Source organism: Cnephaeus nilssonii (assembly GCF_951640355.1).
Source record: "Cnephaeus nilssonii genome assembly, chromosome: 4".
NCBI lineage: Eukaryota > Metazoa > Chordata > Mammalia > Chiroptera > Vespertilionidae > Cnephaeus > Cnephaeus nilssonii.
This window is the reverse complement of record NC_137075.1, coordinates 41,540,439-41,557,758: the sequence shown is the minus strand read 5'-3', so window position 1 is coordinate 41,557,758 and position 17,320 is coordinate 41,540,439. Positions and strand designations below refer to the sequence as shown.

The 17,320-nt window shown below is 39.8% G+C and overlaps 1 protein-coding gene across 2 annotated transcripts in view; it reads right to left on the bottom strand.

The window, feature by feature from the left end:
• Window positions 1–17,320, bottom strand: part of SPRED1 (sprouty related EVH1 domain containing 1) — a 130,805-nt gene that overhangs the window by 62,797 nt on the left and 50,688 nt on the right. For both annotated transcript variants that reach the window (XM_079767933.1, XM_079767934.1), the window contains one exon: window positions 4,578–4,752. In XM_079767933.1, the coding sequence (XP_079624059.1) occupies window positions 4,578–4,752 (175 nt within the window). The remainder of the gene's footprint in view (window positions 1–4,577; window positions 4,753–17,320) is intronic.

The following is a 17,320-nucleotide window of genomic DNA, read 5'->3' as shown; positions in this document are numbered from 1 at the left end:
AACAGAGAAGGGCCTATCTAATATCTATACTAATAAATCTATACTAATAAAAGGTTAATATGCAAATTGGTCAGGACGCCCTCACAGTAACAACTGAACAGCAGGCTGCATGGGGCAACCAGGCTGGCAGGGGGTTTAGTGACAGACGATCAAACGACTGAACAGCAGGCTGCATGGGGCGACCAGGCCAGCAGGGGGGTTAGTGAAGGATGAGCAAATGAGTAAACAGCAGGCTGCATGGGGTGACCAGGCTGGCAGAGGGGGGCAGTTGGGGGCGACCAGGCCAGCAGGAGGGGCTGTGAGGGGTGACCAGACTGGCGGGGGGGGGGGCAGTTGGGGGTGATCAGGCCAGCGGGGGGGGGGGGGGGGGAGGGCACTGAGGAGGAACTAGGCCGGTGGGGGGGAAGTTGGGGGTGACCAGGCCGGGGGTGGCATTAAGGGGTGACCAGGCTGGCGGTGGGGGGGGGGGTGCAGTTGGGGATGACCAGGCCAGGGGAGGCAGTTGGGGGCGACCAGGCCGGTTGGGGGGGGGCAGTGAGGGGTGACCAGGTTGGCGGGGGGGGGGGCAGTGGGGGCAACCAGGCCAGTGGGGGGGGGCAGTTTGGGGCAACCAGGCTGGCAGGGGGGCAGTTAGGGGCAATCAGGCCAGCAGGCAGAGGTTGTTAGGGGTGATCAGGCTGGCAAGGGGGGGGTCAGTTAGGGGCGATCAGGCAGGCAGGCAGGAGCCAGCAGTCCCGGATTGTGTGAGGGATGTCCGACTGCTGATTTAGGTCTGATCCCTGGGATATTCCCCGAGGAGTCCAGGATTGGAGAGGGTGCAGGCTGGGCTAAGGGGACACCCCCTCCTCCCGTGCACAAATTTCGTGCACCGGGCCTCTAGTATCTAATGCAAAAATATTTCTTTTTCTATTATGGAGAATGTGAAGGTTATCTATACAAATTAGCAGTTAAATTTTAACTAGCATTTAAGAAATATGTGATCAAGAATAACACTAATTTTTACTCAAGAATTAAAGGAGGAAAACAAGGCTATAAAGATTTAGAAGGCAATGGAGGCTACAACTTATTATACAGATCAAGAAAAGCGGTTCTGAGAATCTATACTTGTTAAAGATCATTCCATATCCAACGGTCTGGAAGAATACAACACCAAACCCTGGTTTTTCTCAGTGCTTTCCAACTTTTCCTCCGGCATACTTAAAAATATAACATTTGTAAGGTGTCTACGAAAGAGGAACTACTAGTTAAGAGGCAACAAACCAAGAGGCAACAAACCAAGAGGCTCTAGCCACTTTTATTCATGGCACATAACTAGGGAAGAAGCTCTCATTTAGTGCAGCAAAAGGGTAACCTGTACTAGTAAAATAAACTCTACCTTTATGAACATCATAAAAACAAGAAAGTTATAAGTAAGCATCACAGGTAATAATTTCTGAGTACTCAGATTGAACAAATCAATAAATGAATGGGTCCTACCCCCAAAACACACAAGCTGACTTCCTGAAAAAAATCCCAGTTTACTCTTTATTTATGATCGTTTCTTATTAAAAAATAAAAAAGGGTGAAATATATACCTTCTGGAAGTGTAAAAGACATATTTTAATACAAGTGATTGCAAATCAAAAGCTGCAAAAACTCTTCTACAAAAGCCATCTTTCCTTTTCCCTACTATTACCAGCATTCTGATTTATGAACACTCTTTAAAATATTGTCAATATTTCTTTGTTAGCTATACAAATGGCCATGGTACATCTTTTTACTAATTATCTATTCTTTCTTAAAAAACACAAGTTTTTCTTGGGATATCAGGGGCAGGTATTTCACTTCATTTCTAGAATTTATCTAAGGTAAAGGATTCTAAGATGTGACCAACAGACAAAATGGGTACAAAACAGTTTTTAGCAAATGAGGGTTTTAAAGATAACTATCAACTTGGAAAGAACTTTGTAAATTTATAGACTCAACAGTCACAGAGTACTTCTTTCTTAGATAAATAAATAAAAAAACTAGAACTCAGCAAACAGAATTAAAATAAAACCTGTAGGGGGCGGTTATAGGGTTAAGCCTCAGACTGACCTCGTTAAGTCGCAAACAAGTCCCAGCTTAGAGGGCACAGCCCTCTTAGCATAATTAAGCTTGATCTTCTGACTGCTCCCTATATCTTTCCTGGGTAGGTAATGGGCTGTGGGAGGTGCAGCAAATGCTGCCAAAACAAGTGAAACTTACAAGAACATTGTAAATTACCTTGTTTACCTCTGACTATAAAATAAAGGCTCAGCTTGCAGTCTGGATCTGTTCTGTGGCCTCAGCCAGGCACAGAAGATCCACCTAGACCCAGCTTATTTTCTTTGTCTGTCTTTTCTTCATCCTTCACCAGCCCTCCCTCAGGCTGTGCTGGCACAGCACAAAAACCAATCAATAAAAACATCTACAGAAATGGACATTAAGAATTCCAAAATGCAGTGATAATAAAAAAAGAATATATACTTCAATTCTGTATTGCTTCAGAAGTATCTTGGTTAAAAGTGTCTTACTCAGCAGAGGGGGTAAATTAATCTGCTTATTTCAATGTCACTGTCCTATTTGTCTTGAAATTCCACAAGACACTGCTGTTTTAAATTTATAACCATGCATTATTGCCTCTGAGTTTAATCATACAAGTCCCCATAACCTAAAATGCTTTACTATATAGCTAATCTCTGCAAGAAATATGGCAACCCTCCAAGTGAATAACTTTTCCTTCATGTCTACACTGAGATATATTGATTGTCCCTGTTACACAGATAACAAACTTCCGCAAGGAGAAATGGTCAGGTGAAACAACAAGTGTTCTGATTCCTAGTCAGTGCATCTATCAGAAGAATGTATTTTCTTGTTAGTCTATAATAATTCTACACCTAAGAGCTCCTTTTTAAGTCCTGCCATAGAGGATAAGTTTGTGTTCTTTCTGAATCCCAGGTTTATTCGCACTAGCTTTATGTCAAAGCCACAATGACCAACACCTAATCCATCCATCTGAGATGATTCTGATCAGCCTCACTCCTAGTTATGCAGATTATGTCATTTACTAAATTACCCTAAAATAATCTGTCCATTAATACAGCCAATATTTTTAGATCATTACCATTTTATACTCAGTTTCTAAAATCAACAACTTCTCCTCCAACAACATTTCCCAATACCATTAGCTCAGACGAGTAGCATTATAGTCCAGGACAAGTCACAATAAGCTCTTTCTTATAAGTCTACAAAGCCTTTTTTAAAATAGAGGCCTGGTGCACAAATTTGTGCACAGGTGGGGTCCCTCGGCCTGGCTGGTGATTGGGGCCAATTGGGCCTGGCCAGCTTGGGGGGAGGGACCATGGGAGGTTGGCCGGCCACAGGAGGTTGGCTGTGGGAGCGCACTGACCACCAGGGGGCAGCTCCTGCATTGAGCGTCCGCCCCCTGGTGGTCAGTGCGTCATCATAATGACCAGTCTTAATAATTGCTTAGGCTTTTAAATATATTGATTAGCAATAGTATGTGCCAGCTACCATCTTATGGAAAGCCAGAATCACCTTTAGATATTGGGGTTTCCTACAATCCTAAAATGACATTCTGGTTCACTGAGACACATTGTTAGGAGTGAATCATAAGCTCATAAAACACTAGAGCTGGGAGACTTTCAAGATGACTTAGGATAACTCTCCCTTTCACTGAGGCAGAAACTGGGGCACAAGAAAGTTAGTTTAACAAGACAAGTTAAATTACTGAAATAATTCAATAGTAAAATTATTCAGAAACCAATAACCAAAATTAAAAATAAATTTATTTAAAATGCTCAGGCCCTGACTGGGTAGCACAGTTGGTTAGAGCATCCTCCCAATATGCAAAGGTTGTAGGTTTGATCCCCGGTCAGGGTACATATGAGAATCAACCAATGAATGCATAAACAAGTGAAACAACAAATTGATGTTTCTCTCTCTCTCTCTCTCTCTCTCTCCTTTACTCCTTCTCTTTTAAATCAACAAATTACAAATAACTTTTTTAAATGTTCATGTATGAAAAATTTAGAACTTAAAATACATTTTCTATAGAAAAAACATCGTAGATGCTAAATGAGCTTACAAACAAGTCCACAAATATATTTTCATGTGCCATGAAATGATTACTCTTCTTTGATATTTTCAATTATTTAAAAATGCTAAAACCAACTCATGGGCCATACGAAAACAGGTGGCAGGCCTGGTTTTGGCCTGTGGACTACATAGCTTGCCAGCCTCCAGTCTAGGAGATAGTGGGGAGAAGGAGAGGCAGGGTGTACCTGGTTTAATAACTAGGGGGACTATCCAGGAACACTTCCATTAAACCTAACCACAAAAGCAGCTCTCCTCTAACATGTGTGCATTAATGTTATTTCCAGTTGCAAAAAAAACAGGAATAGTTCATCGTGCCTAATATTAAAAGAGTTCCAGAAACATAACCATTGATCCTGGGCAAAAGTAATTCTCATAAATTATGGCACACTAATCATTATTTTAAATTAATAATTCATCCTATGTAAGCTTAAAATTATAATAAATGCATTATCAGTTACCATTTTGTCCCTGAGCCGCTCTCCACGGATAAGAAAGTCAGCACAGCCATCCTCTTCCTGGTGGGAGGCTCTGCAGACAGTGACGCAGCTCAGTCCACTACCTCCGAGGGGCAGCCATCCGCCGCTGGAGTCATCCCGGGTCATCACCACAGCTCGCACTCGTGCATAACTATTACTAAAACAAAGGCAAAGATTATAAGTTAGTTTCTCTGTAAACAAAAACCAGCCAAGCTTCCAGTCTTGTTTGAGAAATCAAAGATCACATCAGTTAAAGTGCTTACTACTTTCATGATAGTCTACAGAAAGTAATCTACTTGAAAGATGTCAAAAACCACAAACTAACTTAAAAGGTTAACCTTTATTTTAAAGATCAACTTCACAATAAAAAACTACAGAACTCTTATTTCAATTAATCATTTGAATAGTTCAAGAGCACATTTGATTGTCATGGAACAAGTTAAGAAAAACCCCAGAGACAAACACTGTCAAATTACACAGGCCCTCATCAAACTTGTCTATATATTTCACCTGCTGCAGCACGACCAGGACAGATTACTGCTATATTTTAGCATATTTAATACTGGCACCTATAACTTTCTAACAATTCTGGAATTTATTATAAATAAAATTCTGAAACTCAAGACACCATGTTTTTTATATCTTCTCACAGCTTGGAATCTAAATCACACGAATCATATAAAGACAAATGTTCTGTTTCAGTAACTTATCAAGTAATTGAAACCTGAATTTCATGCCTTCTTTTTGGAAGACTATTCTTAAGAGACTACATTCTAGATCCATTCAGAATCATTTCCCAATATTAACCGCAAATACTCTTTACATAAAATCTAAGTGTTGTTTCATCTACTAATGTTCTAAGTAACTGACATCTAAGCATTTTAGTTCTAATGCTTTTAATATAATTATTGATGAAATCCTTTCTAAAAATAGTATACCTTGCTAACTTAGAAAAATATACTGAACATAAACTTAACCTTGTTTTGGTTATTGAATATCAATTGAAGTTCTATGTTAACAGCTCTATGCTATTCAGCATCTATGTTCTAAGTCCTAGATTGCCAGTTGTCACTTCTCTTGTCATAGTGCCTGTCTGAAATATTCTACTTTCCTTTTTTCACTTTACATATTTTATTGAAATATGGGGTGAAGGCTGGGCTGTGGTTCTCTGACCTTTCTCCATGGGCTCCTCATCTCTATTCACCCCTTGAATGTTGCAGCCCCAAACTTTCCATCCCAGGGTATCTTTGCTTCCCACTCTTTGCCCACTTGCTGGAGAAACCTCATTGGTTTGAGGGCTTCAGCTGCCACCCATATGTAGGTGACACCTAAATCTAATTCTGGCCCAGATACTGCTTGTGAGTATGAAATCTCCAGTTCCCAGTGGAGACACCCTCCTGGATATCTTACCCGTGGAGCAAGGATTGGAAAACTAGCTTATGGTCCATGTCTAGTCTGACATCAGTTCTTATACAACCTGCAAGCTAAGAAGGGCTTTTACATTGTAAGTGTAGCTATGTTCTAGGAGCACCTAATTTATGGACAATGAAATTTGAATTTCACGTCTTGATTTTTGTCAACCATTTAAAAAAAATATGTAAATCTGTATTCATCCTTCCATAGCCTTCATTAGCTTCTAATTTAACAACTCAGCTTTCAACTTCAAAACCTAAGATTAGAATACCATAAAAGTCAAGCTGTTTGATATTGTGTGGGGATTTTTTTTTAACAGACCTTCATTCTTGACAAGGTTAATCTTTTCCACCAGTTTTTCATCTCATAACCTCCTTGCCTTCAAATGTCCTCCTTTTCCCCCAAATAAAAGCAGTAACTCTTTTGTCTAAAATATGCAACCACTCCCAAAGACTAATGGCAGCTCTTACAAATTCTGTCATACTCTTCCTTGTAGCAGAGTAAAATTTGCACTTGTCATTCCCTCCTTAGATAAAAGTGACCTAAGGGCACGAAACCAAATCCTATTCTTCTATTTAAAGTACTAACAAACTATTTTATCCTGATCATGCAAGCAATAGAAGCCCATTCCAATAAATGTGGAAAATAAATAAAAGTAGTATTTGCCATCATGGAATTAATATTCAAAATTTTGTTGGATTTTTACTCTCTGGGTATCATATTTGCAATTTATTCTTCTCTGACACAACAGCCATTTATAATAACAATGTGCTCTCAGAATTTCACTCTTGAGTGTCTTTAAAATATTTAGTTGAAAGGCATTTGTTCCAACTGATTTATCCAAAAAGACAAATCTGACAAGAATTTAGTTCTTTAGTATTATTTTCGAAAATACTTTCAACTACAGCTCTATTCTTCACTTTGACAATGAACTACATAACAACCACTTTTTCAGCCTAGCTTTCATTCTAATGAAGTGAAGAGACTCTTGTAAAATGATGCTTGGTTTCCTTTATTTTATTCAAAATCTAAATTGAACCTCAACTGTTAATCTCTGGTCTTATTTGAACAATTACCTCAAATATATCCTTTCATGCCATAGTAGGCTATTTAGAAATCTAGGTGAGAAGTAATGTTGGATTGGACTAGGGTGATAATAATGGATACATAAATTGATTTGGGTCGACGTTGGAGGAAGAGTCAAAAGGACTTGATGAGGTTATAACTATAGTAAGTATTCTAAATTATTTAAAATTCTTAATAGTAACTATGACCTTTACTTTATAGAATTTTCAACTAGCATTTCAATAAAGTTAAGGCAAAAATGAGGACCAAACACAAAGATAAATGGACTCTTAAACCTCCTGCTGTTATTATCAAGCCTATAATATATCCACTCATCTACCTTCTTGCTCTTTGCATAAATTTTTTATTATAAATACTAATTCTTTGCCAGTTACGTGAATCATAAATCTGTGACTTCTTTTATTTTTAAATGTTGTCTTTTAAAGAACAAAGCTTTTATTTTACCATGGTCAAATGTATTTATTTTCCTTTATGATTTATACTGTTGACTTTTTTGAAGATCTCATATATACCTATTTTAAGCCCTTTACATCCTAGTAAGAAAACCTTTTTTCTTTTGAAGTCATTTTAGCAAACAGAATACTCTATTTTCTGTGAAAGTAAGAAAGTCCCTCAAATCACCTATGTCAAGCAGAGCAAGTATTCATGTATTTACTAAATTATAACACACACTAGTCTTTTTCCATTGCCCTGAAATGAAATCCACTTTGGTCTTTGTTTCTCACCTACATATGCTTCTCTGTTCTCCTGGGCATGGAAACCAGGTCTTCACAGCTGTTGTGTAGTGTTGCTGAATTGAGACTTATTTCCATTAATTTCTTTTCATATCTAGGGCCCATTCTCGTCCAGCATGGATATGTACAGAAAACTTCCCCCTCCCATTCCTAAACTTAATCCAACTTCTAAACCTTTCTGCCCTTTCATAGTTTAAAACTTCCAGGTGTTTTGTTGTATGTTTTTTTTAACTTCATTGATATATTTAACATTACTTCAAACAGTTCTCAATTATATCTTTTCCCCAAAAAAAAAACACAACTGGCAAATTATTACGATATTGCCAGTACACATCAGTTATGTACCTTCTTAATAAGTTTCCTATCAAAAGAGGGTATTTAATAAAGATTTACACAACTTGAAAGCACAGAAAAATTTGTAACAAGGAGAGACTATAGGCAGAGAGATTACTAAGGAATTTGTTAGAACAAATTTTACATAATAATATCTTAATGAAATAGTTGTTTATATAAACACTAGAGGCCCGGTGCACGAAATTCGTGCACGGGGGGGGGGGGCGGGTGTCCCTCAGCCCAGCCTGCACCCTCTCCAATCTGGGACCCCTCGAGAGATGTCCGACTCACAATCCAGGACTGCTGGCTCCCAACTGCTCGCCTGCCTGCCTTCCTGATTGCCCCTAACCGCTTCTGCCTGCCAGCCTGATCACCCCCTAACCACTCCCCTGCCAGCCTGATTGATGCCTAACTGCTCCCCTGCCAGCCTGATTGCCCCTAACTGCCCTCCCCTGCAGGCCTGGTCACCCCTAACTGCCCTCCCCTGCAGGCTTGATTGCCCCCAACTTCCCTCCCCTTCAGGCCTGGTCACCCCCAACTGCCCTCCCCTGCTGGCCTAGTTGCCCCTAACTGCCCTCCCCTGCAGGCCTGGTCCCTCCCAACTGCCCTCCCCTGCTGGCCTGATCACCCACAACTGCCCTCCCTTGCAGACCTGGTCCCTCCCAACTGCCCTCCCCTGCTAGTCATCTTGTGTCCACATGGGGGCAGCCATCTTGTGTGTTGGAGTGATGGTCAATTTGTGTATTACTCTTTTATTAGATAGGATAGAGGCCTGATACACGGGTGGGGGCCAGCTGGTTTGCCCTGAAGGGTGTCCCGGATCAGGGTGGGGGTTCCCTTGGGGCATGGGGTGGCATGGGCAAGGGTCCTGTGGTGGTTTGCAGACTGGCCACAACCCCAGCGACCCAAGCGGAGGCCCTGGTATCTGGGATTTATCTTCTATAATTGAAACTTTGTAGCTTTGAGCGGAGGCCAGAGCAGGCCAGGGCGGGCGGAAAGCTTGGCTTCCTCCATTGCTGGGGAAACCCAAGCCTCCTGCTCGCTCCGTGGCCGCAGCCATTTTTGTTGGGATTTATTTATTTTCTATAATTGAAACGTTGTAGCCTTGAGTGGAGGCCAAGGCAGGCCAGGAAGCTTGGCTTCCTCCATTGCAGGGGGCAACCCAAGCCTCCTGCTCTCTTCAGCTCCATGGCTGCTGCCATATTTGTTGGGATTTATTTATCTTCTACAATTGAAACTTTGTAGCCTTGAGTGGAGTCTAGGGCTGGCCAGGCTGTGCGCGAAGCTTGGCTTCCTCCATTGCTGGGTAAACTCAAGCCTCCTGCTTGCTCTGTGGCCGCAGCCATCTTGGTTGGGTTAATTTGCATACTCGCTCCTGATTGGCTGGTGGGTGTAGTGGAGGTACTGTCAATTTGCATATTACTCTTTTTATTAGATAGGATGCTGTCACAATACTAAACCTATCTATAAGGGAAACTAGAAAATGTAGTCTGTATTTCCAGGCAACCATGACCCATTTAAAAATTGGGAACTAGTCCAGCTGGTGTGGCTCAGTGGTTGAGCATGGACCAGGAACCAATAGGTCACAGTTCGATTCCTGGTCAGGGCACATGCCCAGGTTGTGGGCTCATACCCCCAATATGGGTGTTCAGGAGGCAGCCGATTGATGATGTTTCTCTCTCTCTGTCCCTCTCCCTTCCTTTCTAAAACAAATCAATAAAATCATATTTTTAAAAATTTTAAGAATTGGGAACTACAGAAAACGAGGAGCTCTCTCTATGGAGCACCCCTGTGCCTTTTACCACCCCCACCTTACCCCAGGGGCATTTCTTGCCTCTTTCTTTCTCCTAAACTCCAAGGGCCCTTCTTTTGCCTCTGTAACTTGTTTCCTAAGCCCACTTCTTGGATGGATGGGAGGGAGGGAGGGGACACATAGGCGGGCTCTCTGGCAGAAAGGTAAAAGAAAAAAAATAACGTATTGGCATCAAAATGCTCTCAGCATGAGTCTGGAGGTGTTGGGTTGGGGAATGAGGTAGTAGAGAGAAAGAAAGAAGGAACACAGAAAAAGAGAGAAAAACAAAGGAAAGGAAAGTGTTTTAGAAATGTTAAGTTTAGAAACAGTCACCTATTACATTATCAATTACCAACTGGCAATTAGAAATGTACAAAAATTTAGAAAACAGATCTGAAAAAAAGCCAGATCTGTGTAAGTCATATTGTTTTGTATAGAAATGGTTCTTAAATTGAGGTACTAGGGTAATCACTGATGCTACTGAAATGTGATTAAAGCTATGGACTATTTCTCTGGAAAGAAATCTACCAACACATATAGCTAAAAATTCATATTTGAATACAATTCCAAGAGTTTCACAAACTTGAGATTAAGAATATTTGGTCTAATGGCAATGTTGCTCTGCAATAGATTCTTAGGTGCTATAATTTACAGATTTATCAAGATGAAATTTCCCAGCAAATGAGTTACCTGAATGCTGGTTAAGTGAAGTTATATCATCCTCTCTCAAGTAAACCATAAAATTACCACACTTCCAAGAGAACAAAATACTTATTATTTGAATGGTAATGTTTTACTGGGCGGGGGCAATGTGGGATAAAGGAGGTCAATGGGGAAAAAAGGGACATATGTAATACTTTCAACAATAAAGATAAAAATAAGCAATATTCAGAAAATGAACACAAAATCAATGTAAGGTCAATTTAAGTGGAAAAGGGAGGTAGAGGAGGAGGTCAGAATCACAGTTGGCTTTGGACATGGTAAGGGTCCTAAGACAAAGAGTGCAGGCGTATTACAAGCTAGAAAAGGAAACGGATTCTTCCTTGGATCCTCCATCCAGAAGGAATGCAGCCCTACCAATACCTTGATTTTAGCCTCATGAGATTATCTGGACTTCTGACCTCAGACTATATCAAAACAAAATAGTATCCCCCAAAAAAGATACTTAGAATCCCTTAACATTTGTTCAGCACAATAAGAATGTATAACATTTCTCACAGAGGGATATTTACAGTAACAGAACATCCTATTCCCCACAATGTATTTTATTTTTTAAATTTATCTTTTTAAATCTACTTTTAAAATTGGTACTTGATGGTTAGCTGTTGTTAATAATTCTTACTTAAAGCAAAAAGTAGACACTGTTCCGTTTTTCTGATTTAAATTAGGTACATGATATCCTTGTGTGTACCACCATGTGGTTATATCAAAAGTTGCTTTCCACCAGATAGGAAGAAGACACAGTAGTCTACTACTCTTGTTTCTTGGTGTCTTCAGTAAAATTACACTGCTTGGTCTTATAATCTGTGCTACCAGAAATATTAATGGAAAAACGTGGATTTATAACTAAGATGAAGCAATACTCTTCTGACTACTTCAGGGCAATAGCAAGAATTCAATGAGAGATCAATGCTCTCTCTGGTCAGAGAAAGACTCAAAGAGATTCAGTTGACACTCAGGAGGTAATTCATTCATTGTAAACATTATAAAATGACTAGAGGCCCAGTACACAAAATTCATGCACAGGTAGAGTCCCTAGGCCTGGCCAGCAATTAGGGCTGATTGGGGCCTTCCTTAGTTCCACACCGCCCCCTGGTGGTCAGCACACATCATAGCGAGTGATCAAACTCCCGGTCTCCTGGTCAAACTCCCAAGGGGACACTTTGCATGTTAGCCTTTACTACATATAGATTTTTGCTAAGGAAGCCAGCAGAATCCCTTACATTTGTACCCACAACTTTTGAATATGTTGCCAACTCCTTCTATGGTTCTGCACATGCAACCTTATTTAGAAGAAGCAAAGAGAACTCGCTTTTTAAAATGCACCTGTAAGTAAGTATTTAGAGTACAGCTTACCCATGTTGAGAATGCATATAACCACGCATATAACATCTTAGCATTTAATGGCAAGGATGAAAGGAATAACAAGGGTAAGCCGGCAATGCTGCATATCTAGGAGGCCAATTATTCGGGGATCAGGCAAATAAGCCGAAGATGCTAAAGAGATATTGAATCAAGAATGCTTTTGGACTTAAAACAAAGTGACTTAAACATTTAATCAAATGAGAATCTAGTCAAAATTTAGGAGACTTCAATGATATAGGTACATAATTACACAATGTTAACATTTCATCATGTAGAAGGAAGTCTAAAGAGTTTCTCTAAAAATACCACACTAGCTATTTGCCCTTATGCTTTTTAGTCTGGGAATAAAAAGCGTAAGGGCAAATAGCTAATCCTAATTGTGAGGCCTTCGAAAATTTTAAACATTTTTCCTCCCAAATGCAACATAGATGGATTCAATATTCGCTGAAACTTATTACCCTAAAGCAGTGCTGTCCAATAGAAATAAAACGCAAGCCATATATGTAATTTTCAATTTCCTAGTAGTTATATTTAAAAAGTATAAAGAGGAAGATGGCATTGAAAGTGGCTCCATGCCCTGGCCAGTTTGGCTCAGTGGATAGAGCGTCGGCCTGCAGACTCAAGGGTCCCAGGTTCGATTCCGGTCAAGGGCATGTACCTTGGTTGCGGGCACATCCCCAGTAGGGAGTGTGCAGGAGGCAGCTGATCAATGTTTCTCTCTCATTGATGTTTCTAACTCTCTGTCCCTCTCCCTTCCTCTCTGTAAAAAGTCAATATATTAAAAAAGAAAAAAGTGGCTCCAAGGGACCATCACTCAACAGAAATGTTAAGAGAGTAAAAATTGTCAGAATCTTCTTTGTCAGAACTCTAGACAATAGTCAAAGGTTTACGGAGACCACGCAAATGTTATACCAAAAGGCAATTTAAAAAAGATAGGAAAGCTTTGTGCCACTATTACTTGTTGTTGGCCTAACCCCAATCTCCACTCCCACACCTCAGTAGTGGTCTTAAAGACAGCGACCTGTGTTCTCAGCATGGGATCCTAGCCCCTGGTTCCAGAGAGAGTAGAACAGACCTTAAGCTCAAAGAATTGTGTCTGGAGCTATTATGTGAAGGATCAACACAAAGTGTTTACAAACAATCAGCTGCTGCCAAGCACAAAATATTACAGAAGCCAACAACAGATGTACCAAAGGCCTGGGAGGAAAAGCTGGGGAGACAGTTTCTTTAGGGAACTAGAGCTATTAAAACTGATCTCAGATACTGGGGAATTCAGAAAGCCACATGCACACACAAGGCACAACACGCGTGCAGGAAAGATCTGAGAAGACCCTAAGTTCTTATCTTGGGCTGACCTCTAGGCTCAGCACATGCAGGAAGTAAAGGGTAAGGCAAAGTTGGCTAAGCTTTGAAGGAGTGCCTTGATATAATATGCAAAGACTGGGAGAGTTTTTCTTTCTTTTTTTTAGCTCCTGGTGTTCAAGGAAATCTGTCAAAGCACGAGAAAACCACAGGCTAAAGGAACAGACTTCAGATACCACACATAGCAAAGAATAAAGACTTTACAAAAATAGTTTAGAAAAGTAACTAAACAAACTACATCCCACAGCCAGCAACAAAAACAAACCCTGAAGTATCTGATTTCCAGAGTTATCACAGTATAATATTAAAAATGTTCAGTTTCCAACAAAAATGTACGAAGCATGAAAAGAAACACGAAAGTTTGGCTTATTCACAGATGAAATTAACAGAAATGATCTCTGAGGAAGTACATGCATTGAACTTCCTATACAAACACTTAAAATCAACTGTCTTAAATATACTCAAAGGAAATCAGGAAAACAATGTATGAGCAATAAAGAAACAAATTATAAAAAGGAACCAAACAAATTCTGAAGCCGGTAAGTACAGTAACCAAAATGAAAAATTTACTGGAAGGTTTCAACAGCTGATTTGAGAATGGAGAAGAATTAGTGAGATTAAAGAATGGTAAACTGAAGTCATCCAGTCTTAGGTACAGAAAGAAAAATGAAGAAAAAGGAACAGAGCCTAAGAAATCTGTGGAACACTATAAAATGTACCAACATATATGTAATAGTTAATCTGTGGAGAAAAAAGAATAGGAAAGAATATTTGAAGAAAAAGGGGCCAAAAAACTTCCCATACTTTGTAAAATACATAAATCTACACATCCAAGAAGTTAAACTCCAAAAAGGATAAAGAGCTAGAAACCAAGACATAAACATTTAGGTTGTTGAAAGACAAAGAATCTTGAAGGGGCAAGAGAGAAACTACTAATTATATACAAGGAGCCTCAATAAAATTAAGAGTCAATTTTTCATAGAAAATAATGGAGGTAAGAGGCAGGGAGATGACACATTTAAAGAGCTGGGGCGGGAGGGGGAGGAGGAATGGTCAATCTATAGCAAAATTATCCTTCAAAAGTGAAGAGGAAATTAAGACATTCTCAGATAAAGATCAGGGAGTGTGACATATTGGTAAATATAAACCCATTAACAAAACAAAACAATCCTATATAATAAAGGCCTAATATACTAAGTGTGTGGTCATCCAGTCGGTCATTCAATCAATCAAAGCATAATATGCTAATGATATGCTAAGGCCGCTCAACTGCTCACTATGATGTGCACTGACTACCAGGGGCAGACGCTCTGACCAGTAGGTTACCTTGCTGCTGGGGTCTGGCTGATCTGGACTGAGTGAGACAGGCCAGACACACCCTGGAGCCCTCCCGCAGTCCCTCCCCGGCTGGCCAACCTCCGGCATCCCTCCCCGGCCCCGATCGTGCACGGGTGGGGTCCCTCGGCCTGGCCTGCACCCTCTCGGAATTCTGGACCCCTAAGGGGATATTGTTTTCTGCCCGATCCTGCAGGTGAATTCATTTATTAGCCTATATAATAAAAGGCTAATATGCAAATTGACTGAACAGCGGAACGACTGGTTGCTATGAAGGGCACTGACCACCAGGGGCAGACGCTCAATGTAGGAGCTGCCCCCTGATGGTTAGTGCGCTTCCACAGGGGGAGTGCCATGGCAGTGCTAAGGATGTCCGGGGAGCAGGCCTAAGCTGTCAGTCGGACATCCCCCCGGGGGCTCCTGTACTACAAGAGGGCACAGGCCAGGCTGAGGGACACCCTGCCCCCCACCCCCCGAGTGCATGAATTTCATGCACTGGGCCTCTAGTATAAATATAAAGCCATTATTAACTGTGGAAATCAGATACTTCAAGGTTTCTTTTTGTATTTTGGGCTTGTTAATTTCTTTTTGTTGTCAATAATTTCAAATCTAAATGAAATATGCAAAAAAAACCCAGAAAAATAGCAGAAGTACTTCATTATTAATGACTTCACATGTAAGTGGATTAAACTCTAATCAAAAGGCAGAGACTGACAGAAAGGATTTTAAAAAACACACACAATGCAACCATATACTATTTATAAGAGATTCACTTTATATCCAAAACCACAAACAGGTTAAAAATGAAAGGATGGACCCAGCTGGCATGACTCGGTGGTTGATCATCCACCTATGAACCAGAAGGTCATGGTTCAATTCCCAGTCAGGGCATATGCCTGGGTTGCAGACTTGACCTCCAGTGTTGGATGTATAGGAGGCAGACCATCAATGATTCTCTCTCATCACTGATGTTTCTCTCTCTCTCTCCCTCTCTCTTCCTCTCTGAAATCAATAAAAAATATATTTAAAAAAATGAAATAAAAATGAAAGGATGGGAAAAGATATTCCATGAAACGATAACCAAAAGAGAGCTGGGATGAATATATTAACAACACACCAGAGTCTTACTTAAAGTAAAAAATTGTTAGAGACAAAGGTCATTATACATTGATAAAAGAGTGAATTAATCAAGATGTAACAAATATAAACATACTAGAGGCCCGATGCATGAAGATTCGTGCAAGAATAGGCCTTCCTTCCCCTGGCTGCCAGCACTGGCTTCCCTCCGGCCGCTGCTGCCACCCACCGGGGGCATGCTCCGAGCCGCACCATGGCTGCTGGGAGCATGCCCCCACCACTGGTGTGTGTCCACTGGGGCTGGGGGTGGCATGCAGTCCCCTCCCGCCCATCTGCACACACAGCTCCTCCTGAGAGGTCGTGACACCCGGCTAATTTGCATATTGCCTATTTATATATATATATATATATATATATATATATATATATATATGCACCAAATAGCAGGGTCCCAAACTATATAGAGTAAAAACTGACAAAACTTAAGGGAGAAATAAATAGATCTACAATAATAGTTGGAAGACTTCAACACTATGCTTTTAATAATTAATATAACATCATCTAAAAAAATGAAATACTAATATGCTACAATGTTAATGCTAAATGAAAGAAGTCATACACACAAGGTCACATATTACATGGTTCCATTTATATGAAATATCAAATATAGATAAGTCTATACAGACAGAAAACAGATTGGTGGCTGCCAGTGAATTGAGGGTGGGGGATAAAAGGGAATAACTGTTTAATGGATATGGTGTTCTTTTTAAGGTGATAAAAATGTTTTGGAACTAGAGTGAGATGATGGTTACAAAAATTGTTAATGTACTAAATGCCACTAAATTATACACTTTAAAATGGTTATATTTGTTAAATGGTTAAAATTTGTGAATTTCATCTCAATTTTTATAAAGTAAAAACAGGCAAAATTAATATTAATAGTATATTTAATCTAATATGTCCAACATAGTATCATTTTAATAGAAAATAAATATAAAAGATTCATTAGATTTTTTTTATACCAAGTCTTCAAAATTTGGTGTACATTTTGTATATATAGTGTATGTCAATTCTGATTAGTGCTTGATAGTTACATGTAGTTAACAGCTACCATATTGGACAGGAAAAATTAGAAAAAGATTATAAAAATAAGTTCTTGGGTGAGCTTATATTGAAAAGAAGACATTCTATCTACAATCTCACTTTCTGGCATACAACACCTATAGCTAATCCCTAAAGCCTTCTTTTTTTTTTTTTTGTAAAGTACCCACCTAAGAACTAAAATGCAATTATTACCTTTGGTTGTATTTTCTCCCTGGAATGCTCTTTACTCCTATGTAAAAACACACATTTAATTCTCGTCTTGGCTTCTAGAGGCTATAAGGGTTTCTTCTTCTGAGGAATTCAATGTATTTATCATCTATGTTTTTTGTTAGGTAATTACTTCTACTATTATCTTCTATTATTTAACTTCAACCTTCTCCCATTTACCTTATCTTGAACTGCCC